A 25,620-nucleotide genomic window follows, 5' to 3' on the forward strand; every position below is an offset into this window, starting at 1 on the left:
ATCCGTTCCCCAACCCGTCTGTATCTGTTTCCCCAACCCGTCTGCATCCGTTTCCCCCGGCCCTATCTGTCTGTATCCGTGGTCCCTCGGCGGTGCCGGGCAGTGTACCTAAATGGCCTGTTTCCGCTCTGCTTGGCTCTGGCTCGCCTGCCCCCAGTGACCTATGCATGGCCTGACGCTGGAGCTTCAGCTAAGCTGCGCTATGAGCCGTGCTTTAGCTGTCTGCTGACAATTGGCTGTGAAAACGGCTTTATGTCCGAGTCAACGGCTGAATGCGCCTCCGTATTGCTTTCCACTTCACTATCAGAGCGCTATGTGCTAATGAGAAGGCTTATGCAACTGCATGCCGCAGCGTACTAACATGTAGCGTATTTGTAGGTTAGTTTCGATGCATTTAAATTGTGTCATTAGTCCACGGTCTACACTCTAAACGCATTGGTGGCTGGTTCGTTCATCGCTTATCGCATTGCCCCATTCTAAATGCAGTTCAATTATTCACATAATAATTTCATTTGTTAGAGCGGCTGCTTTAGGGAACGTTGCTATTGGTGTTTCCCAAAGCTTCTAGCAAGGGACAAAGCTCCTACGAATCACGACTGTATTCGTTCCATAATGAACGTTCAACTGGTATCCATAAGATATATGTAGCAATCTGACCGCGACAATATCCCTAAGGAAAGTTAAAACGTAGTTTCCCGGGCTCCGGTGGCCCAGATCTAAAACGGTTAAGACGTGACCCCGATCCGATCTGATCTCGCCCGGTCGTGGCGGCGACTGACGGCCGCGTACCCGCCCGCTGCTCTCAGGTCGGCTTCCTGACGGGCATCTGCATCCCGTGCTACGACCTGCTCTACCAGCTGATCCCCGAGACGCAGCTGCTGGTGGCCGGCTGCCGCAACAACCTGGCGCGCTGGATGGACATGGCCGAGGCCGGCGGCTGGCAGGAGGAGCTCAGTGCCGTCAACGCCCACGGCCGGTCCCGGCAGCCGGCGCTGACCTCGCCCGACCGGCCGGCCACCGGCCAGCCGCCGCCCGAGGAACAGGAGGGAGGACAGGAGGAAGGACAGGAGGAGGAGCAGCCTCCAGAGGACCAACCGCCGGAGGAGCAGTCGCCGGAGGAACAGCCGCCCGACGGCGCCAGCTAGAAGGCCGAGTTGGCCGGCTCTGGCGGATCAGAGGACCGGCAACGCGCGTCTGTCCCCGTTCAGGGGCAGGCAGGGCCCTCAGCCCATACTCAGACCCCTCCCCAGGGGCGAGCGGAACCCTTAGTCCACACTAAGGCACTCTGTGCCGCAGTGCCGGATCGGTGTGGCCAGTCTCACACAGAGACGAAAAACATTCGCGATGGTGGCGCAAATATGTAGATAGTGACGTCTGGTCTGTCATTGCGCCGCCGTACCTCTGTCGGATCGATCCTAACGCGAGCTACCACAGCCTCACGTTCCTGTACCCGTCCCAGGAGCGGCAGCACAGTGACACGGCTGAACGGATCAGCTACCGAGCGGGCCGCTGCGCTCGACTCGGCCCGAGCTCGGACTCGAAGTAAGTCACTCGCACACCACTGTACCCGCACCGGCGTGTCCCTCGCGCGCACCGGCGCGTTCCTCGCGCGCACGGGTGTCCGCTCTGTTTTCGCGCACGGACGACTGTTGTACATTTAGACGGAGAGGCCGGCCGTAGTCCAGGTTGCTCCGCGCCACCCTGCGGCCCGGTCCCATTGGCACGGCACGGATAGCGACTCGGCTCACTGGGAATGATGGCAGACGGAGCCCGATGGGTCCAGTCTGCCCCCAGTTCAGTCAGTTGACCGACCGTTCCGTGCCGCGCTGGACCGGGCCGCCAGGGTAGCGTAGAGCTCTGGCCGACACCGGGTGCCGTGCTCCCACGGCTGGACAAGGGCGCTCCCGCCCGGTGGCCGGTGTCAGAGCGCAAATACACCCGTGGAGAATGTGCGTGGGAGCGGCCGTGTATGTCTGTACAGATGCCAACCTGCCACACCGCGATGTCCCAGCCGCCCGTTGTCATGGCAACAGGGAAAACAAAGCGAACCGCTGGGGCGTGGCAGCACCCTGAGAGAAAGGTCAGCACGGATATATAGCTATTCATATGTATGTGTGCGAGAGGATAATACAATAAATAAGTGGAAGGATCGTCTGTTCATGGGCATTTAATCATTAATGCATTGTATGCATCTGGATGAGGGCTCAGTTTTCACGCCGTTACGGGGATAGGTGAACATTACGAATGTGCGCCCGACTGTCTTTATCACCAGGCCACGTATCGAGAAGCGACAATCGGCGCTCGAGAGTTCATCAAAAGTTATTTCGGAAGTACTTCAGCCATTTTGTTCGGTCAAAGGTCACTTCGTCGGAGGTCATTAAAAGTTTAAACTTTCCGCCGTTAGTAATTTGAAATTGGTCTTGCAACTCCTTTCACTAGATTAGCAAAGTAATAACATCGTGGGATACTCGTAAGTGTTAGAAAGCAATTGTATTTGACTGTTTCGTCATATTTGACCTCAGCTCAAGGTCATGACCATTGACCTTACTGGCTTCATTTTGCATATTAGCCAATTTGTTTGCTGAGAACAGTTCTACGACACCTTTCGAGTACCTAGAACTGTAATATGCATCAATAAAAAGATACTGCCGAAAAAAACTTAACGGCCTCTGATGGCATCGTGAGAGCCTCTCTTCGTTCCGAGAGTGGAGGCATGGTGACTTCACGATCACGTAAGGTCATCATGGTTAATTTCGCGCCATATACCATCACCATGCGTGTGTATTTATCGAGAGCGATCCAGGATAGTTTTTTTTTTAATTTTGCCCACAGCCGGCCACCTCGCTATGAGCCGTCCCCCAGCTGTAACTGAATGGCGGGATCACGAATATAGCCGCAGAATGAAGTCCGTCAGAGCTTCGGGTGATCATACAGCACACGAAATAATTAAAACAGGCTGAAGTGTCAAACCCTTGCGGACGGTGTCATACATATGGTGTGAGGCCTATGCCTAAATGTAGATGACGTTACCAGACCTTGGCAAACATTCTCATCATGTTGAACTGAGGATACGCCACGCGAATAGGGATAGCAATACCGAATCGCTAGCACATCCTTTTGTAGTGATTTAATTTTACGTGCAACATTTCCATAAAGGTTTCAAGTCCACACTCATTCTTTTCATATATTGCATTTGCATTTGTATTTACCTACATATTGCCTTTGACACGAGAATGAAGCACAACGTAACAAATATAAGCACCATCGGTGTTCTAAAAAATGTGTGGGTACGCGGCGCAACAGCCGAAATATCACAATCAATATGTCCATTAGACGTTTTAACATACGGTTCCTACGTAGGTACTCTGAACATAATGCTTATTAATAGTCATGAAACAGATTGATTCATAAAAAATCATACCACAGGACATGTCATTATGCGTAAAGAAAGAGTATAACTAAGACATCAATAAAATAGGAAATGAGCGATATCGTATACATGGCTTTCTTATAAAACGGCCCCTTGCACCTTTCAAAATGGCAATGCTGGTTTCTCTAGTTGAACACATAAATGAGGTCTTCCACTTTCCACGACATATCTAACCCTACAGTTGTCCGGACTCCCGAGGTATCATGATTCAGAGCGACGCCCGGCTATCCGGTTATGAAGTGGTCCCTGGCAGCGGATTTAGACCACTATCTGGTCTGGTCCCGTCCCATCAGCGGGACCCCTGGTGTGAGCCTCAGCTCGTCCCTAACATGGAACACCGACCTGATGTGGGCCCGAGCTCGCCCATATAAAGTAGCGGACCTGGCGTGGGTCCGGGCTCTGTTCTACCAGCGGACATTTGACACTTGAGCACACATTTGGCAGGTGGGCCCCAGCTCGTCCCAAGCAGCGGGAACCGACCAGCTAGTGGACCCGAGCTCTTCCCAGCCAGGGGAGGCCGACATGGTGTGAGCCCGAGTTTGTCTCTAGCGGCAGAGGCCGATCTCCCGAGGTCCCGGGCTCGTCCCAAGCATTGGAAACTGACCAGCAGAGGACCCGATCACCCCCCCCCCCCCATCAGCGGACGCTGACCTGGTGTGAGCCCGAGCTCGTCCCTAGCAGCGGACGCCCGCCAGTTCCCGCCGCGGTTCCCGGGGCTCGGCGTGGGCCACGAGGCTGTAGACGAGGGTGACACATCGCGCTGCCGAGGATCGCAGCTTGACGAACAGCAGACAGCGGTCCACCACCACGGCCACTTGCGACAGACCTGGGGGGACGGTCAGTCACGACATATGAACACGATGGAGGGCCAGTAATCATGCGTGGATGCCAGCTGAACAGAGGTCGGTCAGAATCCGAGAACTATTGATTGAAGTATTTCCGTAATAACTTGTTCACGAGGTCCCCACCGCCACATCTTACTTGTTGCTGCAGTGTCCACTGTCCAGGTCCCAGGAGCCGAACTAAAAGGGGTGCAAAAACTAGCCCGGCACCAGCAGCTAGTGCCTTCTATCCAAACGTCTGATAAAAGGAATACTGCTGTGGCATCTCACCTGCTCCGTTGAGCGGCATGCTGTAGTGCAGTGGCGTGTCCGAGGAGAGCGTCCACGTGCGCCGGTCATAGAGCAGCAGCCGCTGCAGCACCGCCGCGTCTCCGATCACCTCCTGGGGTACAGACAATTGCTTGTTAACTGGGGCATAGCGCGTCGACTTCTACAGTCTATAATGAGCCATTTAGTGCACAGACGAGAACTCAAACCGAACTGACAGATGGTACGGGGGAACGGACACTGCGAGGTGTTGGGAGAAAAGCGGTACGAGGCTGTAACCAATATTTCTTAGTAGAGGCAGCACTGTGAAAATATTAATGTGTCACGCTCTAGCAAACCGGGAGCCAGGATTCTTTAGAAAACGCGCGAAAGCGGAGATCCCAGACTCCACTCTAAAAGCAATTAACGTGAGCTAAATGCAATAAAGGAAATATGAGGTGCAGCCTGACATTAAATATCCCTTCATAAGGAAGCGCAGAGGACGCATAAGGCGGACGATTAGACGGATCCGACATTTGACGTAATTTGTTGCCCAATGAGCGGAAGGTAATGTTCTGCCTCATCGCCGCGCAGGCGGAATAAAAACGCAGCACACACGACAGTTGCCGCAGAGTCGCTAATGAGGGCGGCTTATTGCTTGGAGAAAGAAACAGAAAAAGGCGGTAGCGGAAGGGAGTGGGGAGGAGGAAGAGAGAAGAAGGAAGGGAGGGAGGGAGGGAAGGAGGATGAGAGAAGAGGAGAGACAAGGTGATAACTTAACCATGGACTGGAGCTTATTAACTGATCACTGCACTGACCCGATCCGCTAGATCCCTGCCCCAGCGACCAGCGCACCCCTCCGTTCCGTCTCCATGTGCAGTGCCGCCCCTCGTGCTTACCTCTACCACGACCACGACGAGCAGCTCGAGCTCGTCCTCGATATCCCAGGCGAGCCACCAGTCGGAGGCGAGGAGAACCAGGGGAGCCGACCGCCGCATCCGCACCCGGCGGCCTGAGAACCCCAGCGGGTGAACACGCAGTGAGCGGGACTGTCTCCCCACTCGGCGCCTACAGCCAGTTCGTCACATCACAGGGGCACCCAGCGTCAACTCACACCGGTTAGAGGAGCTGTGTGACCAGGAGAGGTGCCCTGCAGCCGATCAATCATAACCAATGTGAGTGTATTTTTGATTCCATCGATTTATGCATGGGAGCCTGGCAAATGTAGCTCTCACCAACACGGGCGCGGCTACGGTGGCGGCCTGTTTACGTGACTCAGCAGCTGCGAGTCTCGTGCCAGGTGACTCGCATTTGGCACTCGCTGGTGTATCGCTAACAAAGGCATATTGTTTGTAAACAGCTGACGAAGTAGCCACGTCAAGACGTACCGTGATAACAATGTTCACGGTAAAATGGTATTTGTGCATTGACATTTACTTTAGTGAAAGACGGAAGTATTTTCATAGTCATTCTTGGTGAAAATACCTTCACATGCAAAAGTGAATACTTTCTCTTGCAGCCAAAGCCTGACATTGAAAAGGCAGCATTTATCGCCTTTGAGTCGGATATTGTCTGTCATACAACTAGGTCGTAATACTTCCGTAGGTACAGCCCACCGCTAAAGTAATGTGTGGTTATACCAATCTCAACGGATGGCTTTGACTGACGATTTTCAAATGCAGACTGATTGAAAAGAAGACGTCAATAGATAACATTGTAGCTGCAAGGGTGAAGACACATGTAAACTACATTCAAAGTCTCGTTGCAGTCTGGCTAATCGTTCCTAAGCTTCAGAAGCAGAACATATCCATGACTGAAACCGCACATTACTTCTGGTGTAGACTGTACTTTTCTATGTAAGATCACGACCGCATTCAGCTTGGTTGGCATTTTTACCACTACCGAAAAAGAGAATACAAAGGATACCTCTTATAAGCAGGCTGCTGCCATCGGCGGGAATCAGTAATCACCGAACGGTCTAACTTCCCTACCAGAACGTGTGGCGCCCCCTCAGACACCTGAGCGCCACCTGCCTGGCCTCGCTAGCGTACGAGGTCCGCTCTGGACGAGATGACCGCTCCCCTAACCAGCCACTCCTCTTTGTGAGGCGTCTCCGATGCTGAGCGATCACTTCCCTGTCAGCTCTCATGTGCTCATGAACTATCTTTTGAATATGCCCGCTTCACACTTCTCAGGTGAGCCGAGCTTTTAGTACGGGCGGTCAGGTTTTGTGCGGAACTGATCGCACAGTAACCGGCGGGGACTCACTCCTGCCGGGTGTGTCTGCTCCCGGGCAGCGTGACCTTACCTGACCGGGTGGTGACGGGCCCACGCTCCACCGGCGGCTCAGGAACGGAGAGCCGACCGGCGTCCACCCGCAGCACCTCGTGGCCGCAGGTCAGGTCAAACACCCTGCGAATGAAACGGACAGGGAGGTCAGGTCAAACGCCCTGTAAGAGGACAGGACGGGGGGGGGGGGGCCAGGTCAGAGGCCGTAAGAGTGGCCCGGTCAGGACAGGAAAAGTATCAGCGCTTATCGTCCGTCGTTAGTTATGAAAGATCCATAAAAAACGACAAAGGTAAGGTCCTTTTCCCCGTGGTCTGATCGGCTCAGTGGTGGAGCCACTTCATTATCAGCTACAATCGTACCTTTCGGATCTCATTAGCTCACCTAGTGATCTGTCTGTGATCTCACCTAAGCTCAGCAGTGCTGTGCTGTACGAGGTACGGGCCGTCGTCGACAAACGTGGCCGCCTCTGATGACAGTCCGGGCCGGAGTGGACCACAGGTCAGCACCCGAGCGCCGTCCGAGAGGCGCGTCACCTGCGGGCACGAGGACGGACCGGGGTAGGTCACCAGTCTGTGGACCCTAACAGTCATAGCAGGAACATACGCTGATCGCATAGTGTTCAAGTTCCGCAGGCACAGAACCTCAATAGGGTAATGCTAGATTGATTTGCCTCAATGCCAGGTTTCACGTCTCAGTGGCAGTTCCTTTGTTCAGGCAAATCGTTAGAGTTATTTGCTAAGGAGACACGGAACTTGTCATCGAGGACAAGAAAACCTAGCAGCGACACATAGTCTGCTGCTGACTGCTGTGACAAAGAATGGCTGTTGCGTTACGTAACCCCTCCGACTCCCAGCCACTTCCCCATTTAAGGCAGCCGGCCGGCTCAGTACGGACCTCGAAGCCGTCAGCTGCCTTTCGGCGGCTGACGAGGTGGTGGGGGGAGCCGCCCAGCTCCAGATAGCCCTGATGTGCGGCGAACACGGCCACGGGCGCAGCGTCGCCCGTCAGCTGACCGTTGGTCGGTACACCGTCCCCCGTGCCGCCGACAACCAGCGGCCGGCCGTCCGCGATCACGTGATCCCCCAAACCGGCCGCCGGACTGCGCTCCTGTCACAAACACACATTGGAAATTACCACGGTCAACATCCCAGCACCGGTTATATACACACAGACAACCGGTCTACACGGACATTATGCTGAGTAGACATTACCCAGTCAACAGTAGAGCGAATAGCAACACCGACTACAAAACTGACGAAAGTCTGATGATAACAAGACCTTATATAATGGCAGATCGGCATAGGTCCGGCTCACGCTATCTGGTAATAAAGAGTTAAATATAGAGCCCGCTTCATCATTCCACTGTCTGCTCAGCAAGTGATCACTGACCACTGAGCAGCTGCAATGGTCGTGATCCATCGACCCTTTACGGAGGAGCTCACCTCCAAAATCTTATCGATGCTGTACAGGTAGACGACTCCTCGCGATCGTGAGGTGAGCATAACCACGCCCTCGCCGACAGTGGCGGAGTCGGCGTGCGGAAACTCTTTCCGTAATACCTGCCACCAAGAACAAAGCCAAAACAGCGGAATGCAGGTCAAGGGATAATCATGTAATTGTGTAGTACATACGGAAGGTCGTATTTAGATTGACTTTCAATCAATGATCTGCCGAGTGTCGGTATAGCTTACGAGCATTCCAATCGGATATATTAAGACCATTAAACTAGTTTCTACAAAATATTTAAATAGACACTCTGTACTCTGAAGGGTGCCATCACTGTAGTGTGACGTGACAATCTAGAAGGGTTCACTCCGAGATCAGTGACGGTACGGCGCAGGACCACCGGACCGCCGACCGCTCTCACCTGAAATCGGACCAGGAACTGGACCGGCTGGATGCTGAAGATGATGACGGACACCAGCGCTTCGACCGTCTGCACGGACGTGATCACCAGTCTGCCGGAGACGAGGGTGTCAGAGATCGGACAGCTACTCCCGCACAGTGCATCATTGCCAGTAAACGTCCGAATAACGTCTACTAGCTACGTCGACTGGCGTCTGACCAACGTCCGGTAACATCTGCAAATATTCGGCCAAGAGCTACCGTCTATCCAGCATTCAGTCAAAGTCTGCTGAATGAACATACAACGTCCGTCAAATCCGTCAGTCCGACATTCCCGTTCGGTAACTGTCGGGCTCGGGGCTGACGCCTGTTCAAAATCAGATCATGGCCTCTTCCATTTACGTAGGTTCCGGTCACATCGGGTTAGTGGCAGGCTGTGACAGCAGTCAGGGCGGAGAACGGAAACTACAAATTTAGCACCAACACATAATTTACGCACGTGACAGTAACATGACTTCAACACGGTCTTTTCATCCCTCATCCGAAAACGATACTGGATTTTCACCTTTAAACCCCGTCTCATCCCTCGGCACTCACTCATTCCTCTCCAAGTCGTGGTGGATGTACTTGAAGGCCGGATGGCCGGCCGGTCGACCAGAGCCGGCCCCCATCTGGGTCGCGGAGGTGAGGGTGACACGTCGCTCCACGCGCCGTGACACCACATCCACCACCTCGAGGTCGGTGCCGTCGGGCCGCACCAGCACCGAGAACGCCTGCGGACGGCAGGCTGTCGGCACGGGACGACGGACGTCAGAGAGCGTAGGTGTGTGGACAGTCGGTGAAGTTGAGACCAATATTTGGAGCCTGATGATACGAGGGGCGTTCAAAAAGTTCTCGGCCCGACCATGAAGGAGCAGAGATACGACGTCGACTTATTAGACCAAAAATGTTCATTTAGTCAAATAACCAGCGTTAAGACAAAAACATTTCGCGCAGCGCTTCGCGAGAGGCCCCTGGGTCTCCATAGCCAAGTGGGTTTTGGACGCATCTGGCACGTCCAAGACGGCTGCTTTTGTCTCCTTGCTGTCAGCGAAGTTGCCACTGCTAAGCAATTTCCTTATGTTGGGGAAGAGGTGGCAACCTGAGGGTGCAAGGTACGGAGAAAAAAGTGGCTGTGACAACAACTCGAAGCCACAGCTCACTGCTTCGCTGATCGTCACCCTGCTCATGTGTGCTGGTGCGTGGTCCTGGATCAGGCGCACACTTTTAGTCAGCTTCCCTAGTCTCTCCTTGATATCTGCTGCTCGCTACTGTTATCGAAGGGAAGTGTAGTATTCATCATCAATTGTGCGCCCCTGTTTTAGAAAGTTGACGAGCAGGGCCCCGCCAGCATCCCAAAATGCAACCACTGTCACCTTGCCGTCTGACTTAAACACGTCGCACACATTTGGTGGCCTTTACTCAGTGTGCTTCCACTTGTGCAACGCGGTCACGCCCTTAGGGTCAACGTGTGACACCCACAATCCCTCCACGGTAACAAGTAGTTCAATGAACTCTTTTGGATCTTCGATATAAGGGCCAAAATTTTCGCGTTACGCCTCCTTTCGAGTTTGCCTTTCCCCTGGAGTCAGCAAACGGGGATGCATCTTGCAGAGATCTTTAACATATTAATACGCTGTCGAAGAATGGCTTTGAGGAACCTGATAGACACCTCCGCTTCTGCTGCGTTGTTCCAGACCAGAACATTTGCCATTTTTCACAAAGAAGTGCTTATTTTTCACATTTTCTTGAGTCAATGCTGTTGATGGCTGGCCACTGCGGGGGTGACCATTAATGATCTGTTGACCAAAATTGAACAGAGATGCCCACTTTTTGACGCTACTGTAAGAAAGACAAACCTCAACATGTGTTGGCACTAGGTTTTCGTGAATAACGTTTGGTGCATTTTTCTGCAATACATGAACCAAATCACTGTTCTCTTCTGGGCGTCGCCCATTCTGACCGAGAATGGCAAACTATGTTACGATTAATTAGCAGCCTGAACCAATCATAGGGCAGATTGGTTAATGGCTACGTAAGTGGACATCCCAATAACACATCATTGAACACACCGCGTTGCAGGCCGAAATTCCAACTCCTTCATGGTTGGGCCGGGAACTTTTTGAACGCCCCTCGTAGACCTGAGGTAATTAGCGAGGGTCAAGTCCCGGCGGGCGGTAGGCGGAGGCGGACGGACGGCACATAACTAGACGCATTGGAGCTGCTCCATGACTCATGCTCCATAGGAGCATGAGTCCATAGGAGCATGAGTCGGAATATAACCCACCGTGGTACGGGTGAGGCCGCTCCACCAGCGCCGTGCACCGGTCGTCCTTTCGCGACAGTTCCGTGAAGAACGGCTGGAACGAGCCGGGCTGGTCCAGGGGCCCGAACGCCGGCGCCACTAGCACTGTGGGAGCACGGCGTAGCATCAGTGCCGTGCCGTCAGCGCCGTACCGTCAGTGCATTAACGAAGTGGTGTCAGCAGAACGCATAGCAAAATAAATTATCCGAACTGAAGCGCGTTCCGCATTCACAGCTTAGAGGAACCCATGGCGGTCATCGATCTTGCACAACAATGAATCGCATCAACAAACAACAAACACCCCTAAGGCAGATCGATAATTGTCCGCTTTTCGGAGACGGGAGAGGAGACTGACCGCGTTTCTCGGCAGGCCGGTGCAGGTACACCCGGTCAACGTTGTACTCGGAGTCGGCGGCGTCCGTGCGGGCCAGGTGACGGCGCAGCTGGCGACGGCCGGTGGCTGCGCACGCGGAGCGCACCGCCAGACAGGCCGAGCGGTACGGCTCGCGGCCCAGGCCGAGCTCCCGGCGCGCCAGACAGCACGGCGTCGGCGGCGGGGCCACCCAGCAGGTCCGCGGGGCCCAGCGGCGGGCGGCCGGGGCGGAGCCGGCCCCGTCACCGGACATGGACTGAAACGGAGCAGGCAGTCAGCCAGAAATAAGATTAATGGCGTCCCTACTGATAGGGCCAGGGATGCATGAAGGTAGAGTCCAGTACTGGTGTAGCACGCTACATCTTGAACATTTAACGTAGTATCTTTTCGGCACGGCTCGGTCCGGCAGCCCCTCTCCCTCGCAGTCCGGCCACACGCCTAGCCTCGCTTTCCCACACCCAATTTCCCCCCCCCCCCCCCCCAGTTCCCCTAATCTATCACTGTCCGCACAGAATGGGCAGCCGTTAAACTCCCATTAAGACGCGCGCTTTTGGAGACAGCTACCGCAGGATGAACGATTCGAACCCCAACAAGTAACAGCTGGATCAGTAACATTGTCAACAGCTCGTGGACCCACACCGAGGACAGATAACGGCTGGGAGCGCTGGATCAGTAAGATATGCCAACAGATCATGGAGCAGTGTCAAGGATGGATGCCGGCTGGAGCACAGAGCCTCCTTTGTCGGGCACAGCAACCCAGGGTGAGTGACCCTGGCAAAACAACCGGGTGACCGACCTCACAATGGCCTCATGAGGTAGTTCCAGAGATCTCCGCAGAGGAAGAAGGCGCTGACTTACGGCCACACCCGGTACAGTGGGCGGAGCAAGAGTGACGTCACAAGGGGCGTTGGCGGCAGACGAAACGGAAGGAAACAAAAGTTTGAATAAAATGAAATTGAAGAATCAAAATTAAAACTCGAAAATCACAAACCTTTCGGGGATTGTTTTATGCCAGCGATTATTTACGTATAAAGCACTCAACACGAAGACGATTCGACGGCCAAAAATTGCAGGCACAGAGGAGTAAGGTGACAACAGGATAGAGGGCGCCATCTTACGGACCCACCCACCAGAGGAAGGCAGAGGAAGATGACGGCGCAAGGGCGTGGCAGTCACCCCCTCCCCCCAACTATAAAAGGGTGCGCCACCCAGCCAGGAGGGTCACAGTCGAGCAGCCGAGGGTCACAGTCGAGCAGCCGAGAGTCACAGTCTGCAGCCGGAGCCGGAGACGACATCTGGAGGCCGCCGTCAGTCCGGGGTCACCCACAAGAAGCCTCTTCAGTTCGAGCGACCAGAACCGAGGACAGCAGTCGACGCTTGAGACCACACTGAGAAGCGGAAGCGCAGAGAAACTCCAGAATGTGAGTGTTGTTGAAAAGTCTGCTCAATCCCAATCCTTGAACCCCCCCCCCCCCTTCTGCCCGGTTGCCGTGCCAGTGACGACTGCCAAACATTTTTGGTTGCCATAAAATGCACTCTCAATTGGAATTGGAAAACTTAAATTACTTTGAACTTATTGGTCCAGACACCCTAGTAGCACATTAGGATCTGAATTTCGAAGTCATGTCAGAGCCGCCAGTAAATACGTTATTGTCAGTTGGAGTGCGGGATACATCGCGATTAGGTCGAGAACGGGATGCTAAAATTTGAATAAGCAGCTCAGTGTCACGAACGCTGAAATCGATGACCGGATGCGTAACAGCGTTGAAACGTCTTTGTCTTTGGTCAAACTGGTTCGTTTGATTTATTATCGGCAGTGGCCAGGCGCAATTTGAGGTTAGAACGTTTGTGAAATTAAGGGTTTAGATTCGTACGGTACTCACTAAAAGCTGCATTGCGAAATCATTGGTAATATGACTGTAGGAATTAATTGCGAAGTCGAAATCAATTGTAGAACAGGTAAATACGGTTGAAAAGGAATGTACTATTTTAAGGTGGCGACTGATTCATGCAATCGATCTATGAATATGGCTATGAGTTATGATTTTCGACAGATACGAATGCTTGAGCTTACGGCGGAATTTCTTCTGTTACTTAGGTGCAGAGTTGAGAGTAGTGGTTTGAGGTCGACGGTTTGACACTTTGCGACTTTAGATGGTCCTTGTACTTACCGTCAGTGAAATTGCGAAATGTCGTGTAACAGGTAGCTGTAGAATTGTTTGTGGTTAGAACTAATATGCGACTAATATAGGTACCGATCGCTGTGCTTCTGTAGAATAAATACTAGAAAGGACCATCTTTGTTGGGGAACGATTAAAGGGGACAGGAATTTCATAGAAAAAAAAACTTACGTGGAATGGAGCTGATGAGATGTCGAACAGGGAGATATTGCAGCGATATTTTACCAGATTCACACTCACTGACACATTCGTTGAATCTACCCGGCCCGGAGAGACCGCACACACCAGTACTGCACCGCGAGTGATGACGCGCCCATCGCGGCGCGGCCTTGACAACTGTCGACTGTCGACGCGGCGCCGGCCGGCGCCGCGGTAATCATCGTTCGCGACGCGGGACCGTGCGCCGCTAGATGGCACACGAGAGCAGCGTCGGGAGTGGAGCAGCGGCCACAGTAGGGCAGTGGGCTAACCGTAATTGGGGCGCGTGCGGTAGGTGAAGGTCATTGTATAGGAGCATGGTTAGTTGTGGAAAGTTGCAACGGGATAAGAACGTAAACAGTTAATGCATAATTTTAAATATGACATGCTATTTGATATTTAGGACTGCACTTCGTTTGATGTGCATTGTTTACTGCTAATAGGATGATTTAAATTATATTTTCTATGAAAGGCTAGGGACCCCTATGACAATATTCTGGCACTCTATAAAGATAATTTGTATAGGTAACTAGTAGCCCATCAGAAGCTATCGAACGAGTTTCAAGGAGTCATTTCCGTTGAGCATTCAGTAATTCACTATGATACGGTGGATCACAACCAGACGACAGATAGGTGCGTACTAATTGGTTCTAGATCATCTGATTAAATCAAGAGCGGTTCAAGGTCTGCTAGGAGTGTATACGAGAACTGATGATTAGGTTCACGCGTACAGCAGCAATTAGGACTTGAGATTACGATTTGGTTTGGATAAATAATGCGTTTTTGTTCTTCGCGTTCTTGCGAGTTAGCGCCAATGATTACTCCACCAATATTGGCACAGGGCATTGTGAGGCACAGACGGCTTGTTTGCCCGTCTCCTATGGCGTAACGTTTACCAGCATGACTGTATGAGACACAGATGCACTTCTCTAAACCCACGTCCAGACCGGAATAATAAGAGGGACACACCGTCACGTACGCAGGGCATATGCACGTTTTCCGCCAGTGGTACCGGCCACTGTTAATTTCCCGCCTAGGTAATACTGGGTAACGAGGCAGTGAGAGGTTTCTATGGCAGAGGAAAGGAGAAGACTGGTACAGTGCAGTCGGAGAGTAAGTTGGAGCTATGCCAAAGGTAAGAAGCCGAAGGTCAGGGGTGAGTCACCCAAAGGGCGGATAAGGCAAGCTGTAGTGTCCCGAATAAGTCCTCATACTTATTTTGTAAGGGTACCTTAATCGGTACTGGACAGCCTCAGGGGAGGTAACGATGTACTCCAGGACACGTAAGGCCTTGAAAGTAAATCCCAGGGTTTAAGGAGAGTTCCTGAGGAGAGTTCCAGGATATGAACGGTGGTCCCTGGGTCGTGAACGGAGGTGCTACACGTGGACCGGAAGAGGGCATAGGTAATCTCTCCCGGATAGAGAGATAAGTCGGATGTAAATCGCGTATATGTGTACCATAAGTCTATCGGACGTGTAGTGAATCCCATAAATTGGTAGGGTGGATATTTCTGTAATTACTCTGGACGGCCCTGCGATAAGTATCTTTGTCGCCGGTTAGCGGAGCATGCATAAGGATTTCGTAAAGAGACATTTATCTCGCCGGGGAGATCGCTATTAGTCCGGCACCTAACACCATCGGAGGGAATTTGAGGGGCGCTAAATAAATTTGGGTGAATATATGACGAACGAATGTAGAGAGAGGATGAGAGTGAGAATGGTAAAGGATGAATCTTAGGATAAGGCCGATGGGAGTTTAGCGAAGCTCAGTTAGGACAGTCAAACTAATGACCCTCGAAGGCAACTAAACTATAGCAACGCTAATACGAATTAAGTGGGCAATTTTCGTAATGGGGAGGCCAGTGATATAGGAATGGGTGACTGGACAAATGATCACATTCAATTAATCAATGTAATTACCACCCATAAGTTTGGCAGTGGTCATCGGGACTTCGAATGCCCTGTCCTTCACCTGCCCGTCTGTGCCGCAAACCCAGCTGATCGGATCCCGTCATCCCTAATCCGAGCAGTGAAGAAGCATCTCGTGCATCATGGTCTATACAATGAACAGAATCATCAAGCCTCTAAATCAAAAAGCATCTTCCATCAGATGTATTTGTATGCAAGGAGGATCTATATCTAAATCTCCATCTCAGGATCTAATCTCCATCTCAGGATATCTAGATCTCTCTCGGGATCTTTTCCAAGACTCTCAAGCTCCCCTGTTCTACCAGCTTTACTATCGAGGATCTCCCAGCAGCAATTTGCTCTCTCTCTTCTGCTACAACCAGCCGAACGACAGTGGACCGCGGTGTTTGAGGAACAGAAAAGATGAAGCTTTTTATTCTTATTCTTCCCTTTTCTAATTTCCCTTGCTACACTGGCAATATATCGGCCATTCTGCCAAAACACTTATCATCACACTAGTAAACCTTATACCGCTTCACTCTGGATACGAAATGAATGACATCGATAAAACTGCACACTGTATGAATGAGTATCGCATCGGGGTTGAGCGTCCTTTTTGGAAATGGGTATATTGAAAGTTTCTTCCTATGAAGAGACACACGAAGGTTGGAAAAAACATCGACCATTCCACCCCACCATTCATCAGTCTCGGCACGACCAAATCGTTTAAGTGTTGAAGTACGGGCGACTGTGCTGAGGACCGCACTGCACTCCGAAGCCTTTTACTATGACATTTTATGAGGTCGGCACGCCCAATAGTTCGAAATTAATCAGGAAACGCACAGTGCACATGAAACTGCTCCGTATGATTCACGAGTACCCATTTTCTGCAGCACCAGTCATCAGGCTCACAAAGCATGTTGCTGCAGCTCAGCCGAGCTGCGCTGCAGCGAAAGTAAGCCACATTCCACTCCATTCGACAGAGTCATTTAGGCAGCACAATGGGGGCATTTCAACCCTCGCCTGCACGTGCGATTTTGCCATCATACATCGCACGTGAGGGTTACCTCACTGTACAGACGCTCAATTACAACCAAATTGAATGTATACCGTACCCATAAAGGCGCAGAAAGGGCACCAGACACGCCAGTTCTTAGAGCATTGAACGGAGGCCACATTCATGGAATGCTGGGGCGTCGCCACGCCATCAAACTTGGTGTCGTTTTTGTGGGTTTTTATACTGCATTCAATCTTCAATTTATCCTCTGATGGATAATCAACACCAATATACGATAAACAGTGGAGTGCAGCGGCCACCGTCCAGTGCGAGGGGCGTGTATCGCCCGGAGCGCATTGCCGCCGCCGTCAGGACGGCCGGGGCGGCTGTTACGCATTGATGTAGGAGCCGGAATGAATTGACCGTGTATTCAGCGTGTTTACACAAAGATGCCATCAATTGGCCCGCTGCTGTGTGTTACGTGAACGGTCGGCGCCCGGTGGGCGCTGTCACTTTCCGGCTGGCGCTGAAGGCGGCTGGACAGACAAGCGACCGTCACTCTCCGGTTAGGATGTGGTCTCACGCGCGACTGCTGCGGCGCGCCGTGCTCGTCGTCTCTGTGCTCTCGCTCAGCGGGCTACACGTGCAGCAGGAGCGGCCGTCGGCCGTCTGGCGCTCTGCCCGGCTGCTGCCGCTCTCCCTCGGGGCGTTATACATCTCCGGCAGCGTGGCGTTCCAGCTGTCTGCCGTCAGTCTCTTCGCGTTCCTTTACAACGCCGTTATGCTTGCGGCCATTCTATACAATGTCTACGTGATGGCCCACCTCTTGCACCACCGTCGTCGGCTGCACGCGCTGCTGGACCGGGTCGCCGAGCTGGACGAGGCGACCGCGTGCTGCCGCCGCCGCGACGACTACCGCTTCGTCCAGTGGCAGTCGCTGCTGCTCGTTGGCATTCAGGCGCTGGCTGTAATCATCTGGGTGGCTGCCTTCTTCGTGCTGGGAAAGTTCGAGCACCCTCACTACCTGGTGCCGATCGTGGTACCGTCGTTCTTGCACGGCCCCGTCGGATACTGGCTGGTCGTGACGCTCCAGGCGGTCGTCAACAACTGGTTGTTCGGATTCTCGGTGCTGTTTGACCTAATCCTGGTCGGACTGACGGAGGCATCCACGCTGCTACTGACGCGTCTGACCCGCCTCACTCATCTCTGGCTGGGCAGCGGCAGTATCGAACGGCGCACTTCTAGTGTGACCCATGAGAGGCACGGGCCAGGGGAAGAGGACGACAAGACGGGCTTCGTTTCAGGGACATCCTGCAGGGTGACGACAGGTCGACTTCAGCTGGCAGACGCCGCTCTGGCCAGCCAGACCATGGTCCGAATCAGCGTCCTGTCTGGCGCCGGAACGGTGACCACCGGCCCGCAGGACGGTCCGTCCTGCCTCTGCGCCGACCGGAAGGCCGGCCCGCACCCCTGCCGCCTGCAGCAGCTGCGCCAGCTCTTCGTCTGTGTCTCCGAGCTGACGGCGGCCAGCACGAGGTTCTGCTCGCTGCCCACGCTCGGGCTGCACGCGCTCGTCACAGCCGTGTTGCTGGTCGGCCTGTACGTGAACGTGCAGCTGTTCCGAGACGACGCCAGCCTGGCGCGCGCCGCCGGCTACGCCCTGTTCCTGCTGCTGACAGTGATACGACTCGCGCTGGTCTCTGTGTCTGGGAGCCGGCTGGCAGACCACAGTCACCGCCTGCACGCCACGCTGGCCAGCACCCGCTGGAAGGCAAACACCAGTCCCGACTCGCGACTGGCGCTTCATCTGCTGCTGGCGCAGACCCAGCAGCCTCTCAGTTTTGACGGCTGGGGTCTGTTTGTCACAAACAAGACCACCATGCAGTCGCTGCTCGGCTTCGTGCTCACCTACTTCATCATCATGATCCAGATGAAGCCGCCGGACAGCACGGAGGTGGCAGTCTGACCGGTGTCACGCTCCCGAGACAACCGCAGCGGTAACAGATCCGGGGACTTCATACGTCGACCAGCCTCAATACATCGGGCTTATGTAGGGGAGAGTGGGGCAAAGCGGCCACCCTAACGCTTATCACGATGCCAACGCTTGATTTTTTAACTTGGAAAGATTCTTTCAATACCAATGTGATCCCTATTAAGTTGCCTTTTATTTCAACTGCGTTTTATTTCCAAAGGCGTTCACATATGAAAGATATTGACAAAACTTTAAACCTATGCATATTGGCCACTTTGCCCCATACCCTGGGGCAAAGCGGCCACCGGCGTCTTCTCAAGTCCCGATATGAGAAACAAAATAGTTGCCTCGTGCACGACTAGGGTATTTGATGGTGACAAGGTTAAGCGAGGATGGATGTTTACTTTATCATCTTCCACCTGTAGGTAAACAAAGAAAGGATTTTCATGGAAAAAAACATTTAATTGCATTATTTGGTAACTCATGCAACTGAAAAGTGGCCAAGATGAATGCATGACGACACATTTGAATATAAATAATGTTTTTTATCCAGATGGAAACAACTTATGGCCAATTGGGGAGTGGCCACTTTGCCCCGGCCACTTTGCCCCGCGCATACCGTCAGAGACAAAAATATTCCAGCTTAGCTATTAGTGGGGCAAAAAACGTTAAAATTGGTAGAATACATGTACGATAACCATGCAATGCATGGACAAGAACGCTTATAAAAATTCCAAACGGTTATGGAATAAAATAACATTTAAAAATTGTAAACATAGTTGGTAACCTGGCAAGAAATGCTTTTCCGCGTTTCACAGAACAATGGTGATGGGCCTGAAACCCCGGTCTGGCTCATTCGAACGACCGTGAAGAGAAGTATAATTGGAAACCATAAATTGGAACTGACGCCAGCTATGAAGGGCTAAAACGATGGGTGGCCGCTTTGCCCCGGGTGGCCGCTTTGCCCCACTCTCCCCTAAGCGGCAACAAAACGGGCTGACAGACTTCAGAGAATGCTATACTGAAAGGTGTTCCAATTATGACAGAAATGTTGTGCATAGTGTTCCGCAAATTGATGACACATCAATGTATGATTTTCTGCTTGTTATGTAAACCGCAGTATCAAAATAAATTACGCCGAGATCGGATCTCAAGGTCCCCCGAGTAATTAGCAATCACTTGATTCTTGACCATCGTGACTTTGACCAGCCACGAGGCGAGCGAAGGACATTTTCGGGGCGCTACCCGGGTGCGAGGGCAAGTTGTCAGGGATCTGTCGACACAGCCCAGAGCGGGGATGCTGACATAACCCGCGGCCAAGTTGTCTGAGTACTTTTTGTGAAACATGGCAGCATTTTCTTACTTATTGCTGTCCGGCTAGTCCAATGGCAACCGACAATAAATATGAAGTCGGCTGTCGGAGTCCATCAAACTACGTCTTGAATTCTCAACTTATGGCAAGATCAGCTTGGAGACACTGGCCAACCGGACGTCGGACATGCTAAATCATATGCGAGCTGCGACAGGGCAAAATGATAATACACTGTGTGACTGAACCGTGACTCTCAGACTTTCAGTTTCTGTGCAGTGTCAAACGTTGGAAGGGCGTGAAATAGACTACATGACACCATGCATTCGCTAACGTGTTAGTGTCATGTATGGATACGGGGCAAGTTTCCGAAAGTATTTTGGCAATGCTCAGAAAAAAAGCCTGAGCCAACGACTTCTACAGCTCAGCTGAACGACTACATTGCGATGAGGACAATTTCTCAGTTTCTGTCCACCTATTTTCAATCGGTTCTGTTATTTGCTAAGAAAAGGTACGGCATCGATGTTCCCGACTTCTGACGACCTTACATATTACATAACCAATCGTTTCTGACTTCCGAGCTTATATAACTTACCAGGGGCGGAGCTTCCTATTCAGTTGGTGGGGCGACTGCCCCACCAACTTGGCCCCACCAATAAGCGTTTTGCCCCACCAACTTTAGCTGACTTTTAGGACTTTTTTGCACTAGCTAACCAATCTTTTTCGCATTGGGGAGCTTTGAAATGTCTGTCTGATGTCAAACATTATCTCTGTAATCATAGGCGGCGGAACGGGGAGGGCACCGGGGCACCGTGCCCCCCTTTGATTTTGGCATTTTAATATAAGCCCTATGGGCGTTGCATGGAAAGAATGGGACCAAAAGTCGGCAGTGCCCCCCACCCCCCTAATTGAAGGTGTTCCGCCGCTACTGTCTGTAATGAAAAGAATCGATTCAGTGTTGCACTTTATCTAACTCAACAATTAGGTTTGACGACTTTTTGGCACATCAACTTGCCTGGAAAAGCTCCACCCTTGTAACTTACCGCCCGCAGTATGCATCGGAAATACCACAAGAACAGGATTTTTTTTAGTAGCACTACTAATTTTGCACATACAAATATATTCGTACAATAACATTCAAATATAAAAGGGCTTATCCACAGTTCAGCCGCTAAACAACCACCGTACCACTTCATGTTCCTAAGTTGCGTTATGATCGCTCAATGTTGCAGGGAGCGTAACATCGTAACAATGTACTTCGGTTTGAGCGTAACAGTTGCAACTGTCAGTGGTTGCACGATCGGTAGAAGAGGCTCACCACGGTGTTCATACTGCTCATTTAATATATATATATACAACCCACAGAAAGTGGTCACTGGTCCATTGACTAAGATGATAAATGTCGGCTAAGTAAGCGATTTCTTGTGGCAAGTCATTGACGTAAAAAGTCGCGGGGTTTCTCAGATCGTCAAGAAATCGAAGAAAGGTCAAAACAAAATATCGAGTGCCTGGTTGACTGCAAGCCTGAAAAGCTACTCACATCGCGCGGATGCATGGTGCAGAACAGACAACTGAGAAAAGGCTCGAATACAGCACTTAAGCGAGGATTGGTGCACTCCAGTGAGGATTGGTGACGGCGCCAATACTCCTTGCGTTGCATTGATCGTTGGGAAGATGAGGTCGATTAAGATGACAGAGGACTACTACGAAGCTGATGTCAAGAAGGATGAGGGGTCCAAATTAGCCATGAGCGAGACGTTCGGAAAATAACTATTAAAATCTTGGCCCTGAGGAAGATGAAATCTGTGACAACCACTACGCACGTCAATCGTCTGCCGTGGCTGAAGTCGATAGCCACTGTTTTGCTTTATTGGGTTATGCTCTTTCGGTCTGACGAGACCATTTCAGAGCCGGAAGGATGATGGGAATTAGGGGCAGACATTGGTCTGGGCGGGCACCCTAGTGAGTCGTCGGTGCTGAGCCCATCCAGTGCACAGGTATTCCATCCATCCACTGGTATTCATTGCACCCGGCTACGGGCCTGTGGGAGCTACCCGCATGGGATAAAGTTGCCCGTCCAGCCCGGAACGGGCCGGAGTGGAGACGTGGAGGAGAAGGATTTGACCATTCTGACTCCTGAGGATGGAAACGACGGAACGGAAGAGGATGGCCGCTGGGCCCGGAGCTATTCATATTAGCTATACAGCCTTGGTTGGCACGGCCAGGCGGGAAGCTGAATATTCCAGCGATCATTCCGAAGTACGCGCTCCCAAACAGCCGTTTGGATCAGGCCGGTGGCAGAGAGCCGCTAGTCGAAGAGAACACGCATAGCCGGTAGTCAGCCGCATGTCAAGTGCCGACCTTACGCCATCACCCATGTCGTCATATCTTCACTAGGGACTAGGGAGCGATCCGCCGGTTTTGGTTAGACACACGACGGCAAATTGCTAAATGCTAAATGGACCGTTCCGTCATTTCCATCCTCAGGACAATCAAAATCAAAATCCTTCTTCTCCTAGCCTCAACCCCCTGTTCCGCGCTGGACGGGCAGCTTTATCCCATGCGGGAATGCCCGATAAGAGCACGTCCGTATCCGCGTGCGGTGAGTGCTTGGGGGGCTGGTCGGCCTGTCCTCTGGACGGGCTAGCCAGCCCCGGCGATTCGCCAGGGTACTCGTCCAGACCAATGTCTAGCCTATCATCCTTCCGACCCTGAAATGGTCTCGTCACACCGGAGCCTAACCCAACAAAACAAAACAAACAAACAAACGCTAAATGAGGCATCCAAGGCCCAAAACTCATCGACCAATTCACGACCGTTCTTAGTCAGCCGTTCTTTGTCACGCAAAACATTTTAGATCGAATGGTGGCGTTTTCATCCCGATTGACCTTGTGACTTCAATGTTACGATGACCTCATAATGTCACTGATGACTTCTATGACCATCCTTCGATTCCCCGGCGCCTGTGACGTAATGTTAAAATGTTTAACTGATAAAAGGCTAAGCATTGCATCCACTGGATGGAGCCGACCACACAAGAAGAAGCCGCCACGGGCCACCCTAGCGGTGGCCTTGATCTCTGCTGTCTGTTGCGGCTTCAAAGCCAAGCAACTGTGTGCGGTCGGACCGCACACAGCCTCCAAGCTCCGCCCACTGCGTCCCTACGTCAGCCTTCCGTCACCGCACACAGCGACCGCTGTGACCCTGGTTTTTTTTTTTTTTTTGAATTTTGCTCCCGACAGGCCGAGGCCCTGGTCGGGGTAGGGGGAAGTTACTAGCTGGCAATTGGCCAGATCTTTCGTTTTACTTTACTTTAATGCCGGCTATGTTTTTCCGGCCCGAGGCAATATCAAGAGCAAAGTTTACGTTAGACCGGCTCATGTGACGTCCGGTGGAAGCAAGTGCAAGGGGAAGTCAGAAAGGGTGCCAGAGTGGCAGTACCGAGAGGGATTTTGAGTACTTACATGTCTTGCTGCTGTATCTTGATGCTGAAATGTGGCAGTGTTGTAATGTGTGCTGTTGTTGCGTTGTGAGTTCCACCAGGAAAGTCCTAACTAGAAAAACCTGGTGCCTATCTTAGAGGGCAAAACCTGTGCGCTTTTGCCAAATTGCACAGGAAAAATCCCTTTGCTTTGATATTACGTTACGTTATATCGCTAATGTGTATGTGTGTTTGTGGAGCTATCGCCTTCATCCACTCCCGGGGGCCATGCATGGCAAGCCATCTAGGCCGCGCCCGGGGTGTCCAGCCAGATAGCAAGGAATAGACCCGCCCACGGTGGGCAGGTCCCGATTGCCGCCGCCGCCGCCGGAGGGACGCAACGCGCGCGCTCGCAAACGTAAACGAAATCACGGTGCAACAAGAACAATTGAAACAAAGACAATCACGATGAAACCACGAGAAAAACCAAGAGAAATCAAGAGAAACCAAGAGAAAATCATGTTGTATCCAAGGAGTTGGGGGGAGGAGCCCACCGCCGCGTGCCAATGGTCCCCGAGGCGGCGGCTGGTGCCCGTAAGCTCGGGGCTCCTACAAAACCCCACCAAGTGCTGAGTGCTCTGATGAGAACTGACGTTTTAGTGCGGGCTCCTGTGACGTGTCAATCCATAATAACGGGTCGTTGCGGACGGCATAGTGCCGACTCCTCTGTTGTCTCCAAGCAGTGGGGGGGGGGGGGGGAGGAGCCCGCCGCCGCGTGCCGATGGTCCCCGCGGCGGCGGCTGGTGCCCGTAAGCTCGGGGCTCCTAAATTGACATGGCCAGTCTCGAATTCTTCAGGAAATCAAAAAATCAAAAAATGGAGTCCCGCGCCCAGAACCGCTATCGACGGCTTGCCGACCACGGAACTGAGCGCGAGACTGTGCTATATGGAGCCCGTAGACTCGGGGCTCCTAAATCGAAATGTCTAGCCTGGAATTCTTCAGGAAAGAGAAAAGCAAGTCGAGTAGATCAGGGTGAGAATCGCCGAGGAGAGTGGGAATTGAAAGTACAAGTCGATTGTTTGTAATATACTGGATTATAGGTTGCCTCTCAGTTTGATATTGGGGGCATTGGAGCAAGAAGTGTTCAATTGTGTATCTTAAATTACAACGTTGGCAGATTGGAGGCGGGCCTTGGTCAAAGATATATTCGTGTGTCAATTTGGTATGGCCGATTCTAAGTCTGGCTAGAATGACTTCTTTTAGCCGGGTGTTTTGATGGGCAGTCGACCAGTGCTTGACGATTGGTTTGATTGGGTGGAGGTGGAAATGCGGGTTTACGTCCCATTCGAACTGGATATGTTTTCTATAGGCCTCGTGAATCACGTTAAAAACCGCGTCCACCGCACGCAGCCGTGACGTCAGAACTAGTGATGTCAATTACGGAAAATCGGAATACCGATACCAAACCAAATACCAACCAAAACCACCGGAAATACCGAAACCAAACCAACTTAGGAAACTGAGGGAAACACCAACATTTTACCGATTTCTTAGCCTCTTATACATTAGTGAGGGCTTAGCCCCCCCCCCCCCCCCCAGGTTGAGTTCAGCAGTCGGCACCATCTCGGTATTTATTTACTTTAGGACCGGCAGCCTTTACTTTCGTTGCGAACCTCAAGTGATAGAAAAAAGCATATCACATGACATATTTTGACCGCCTGATTTCATAGCTGATAGTTATTCATGGCACAAACAAGTTTAAATCAAAATGCATCAATACAATATTTACCCTCACCGCCGTACCCCCCACCGACTGCGTACGCCACCACAATCTCTCGTCATTGGTGTAATCCCTAAAAAATACGGGGAAGACGTGTGCGCGAAGAAATGCAAATCTTTGCAAGATGGAGAAATAATGAAGATGCAGCCCGTGCAGACCCCGACCCTGACCCGCATCCCCAACACACAGCCAGCAGTGCCGACTCACCGTTTTTCAAAGATATGTGTGAGACATCTGTAGCAACAAGCAGTCCCTCAGCAGACACCAGTCGAGAAGCTATCTTGAAAACTTAACTCACATCACCCACATCACCCTTATTCCACCATCATATTCATCCAAGAGGGATACCCAAGGCGGGATACCATGGACGCATGCATCACAAACTGATACTTCAAGGCTCCAAGAATGCCTCCACAACAAAATAGCATAATTACGAGCACTAGGCAAGTATATGTCGTTAATACCTAATCATCATTTACTTAGA

The 25,620-nt window shown here is 51.9% G+C and overlaps 2 protein-coding genes across 4 annotated transcripts in view; one reads left to right on the plus strand and one right to left on the minus strand.

Moving 5' to 3' along the window:
• LOC122392292 (probable 3',5'-cyclic phosphodiesterase pde-5) overlaps nucleotides 1-2,154 on the plus strand; it is a 55,465-nt gene extending 53,311 nt beyond the window's left edge. Inside the window, exon 19 of the mRNA XM_043386986.1 lies at nucleotides 807-2,154. Within this exon, the coding sequence (XP_043242921.1) occupies nucleotides 807-1,145 (339 nt within the window). The 3' untranslated portion in view covers nucleotides 1,146-2,154. The remainder of the gene's footprint in view (nucleotides 1-806) is intronic.
• LOC122392299 overlaps nucleotides 1-25,521 on the minus strand; it is a 43,439-nt gene extending 17,918 nt beyond the window's left edge. For 2 of the 3 annotated variants that reach the window (XM_043387005.1, XM_043387015.1), the window contains exons 1-12: nucleotides 25,344-25,496; nucleotides 11,353-11,626; nucleotides 10,980-11,102; nucleotides 9,251-9,440; nucleotides 8,676-8,766; nucleotides 8,251-8,367; nucleotides 7,703-7,915; nucleotides 7,214-7,341; nucleotides 6,827-6,930; nucleotides 5,418-5,530; nucleotides 4,543-4,654; nucleotides 4,082-4,256 (exon numbers count right to left, since the gene is read on the minus strand). In XM_043387005.1, the coding sequence (XP_043242940.1) occupies nucleotides 4,105-4,256; nucleotides 4,543-4,654; nucleotides 5,418-5,530; nucleotides 6,827-6,930; nucleotides 7,214-7,341; nucleotides 7,703-7,915; nucleotides 8,251-8,367; nucleotides 8,676-8,766; nucleotides 9,251-9,440; nucleotides 10,980-11,102; nucleotides 11,353-11,623 (1,614 nt within the window). In that variant the 5' untranslated portion in view covers nucleotides 11,624-11,626; nucleotides 25,344-25,496 and the 3' untranslated portion in view covers nucleotides 4,082-4,104. Of the gene's footprint in view, nucleotides 1-3,187; nucleotides 4,257-4,542; nucleotides 4,655-5,417; nucleotides 5,531-6,826; nucleotides 6,931-7,213; nucleotides 7,342-7,702; nucleotides 7,916-8,250; nucleotides 8,368-8,675; nucleotides 8,767-9,250; nucleotides 9,441-10,979; nucleotides 11,103-11,352; nucleotides 11,627-25,343 lie in introns of those variants that run through there. The other variant, XM_043386998.1, reaches the window with a different exon arrangement.
• Nucleotides 25,522-25,620: the final 99 nt, after the last annotated feature.

This window comes from Amphibalanus amphitrite, unplaced genomic scaffold, assembly GCF_019059575.1.
Source record: "Amphibalanus amphitrite isolate SeventyFive unplaced genomic scaffold, NRLGWU_Aamphi_draft 000022F_arrow, whole genome shotgun sequence".
Classification (NCBI taxonomy): Eukaryota; Metazoa; Arthropoda; class Thecostraca; order Balanomorpha; family Balanidae; genus Amphibalanus; species Amphibalanus amphitrite.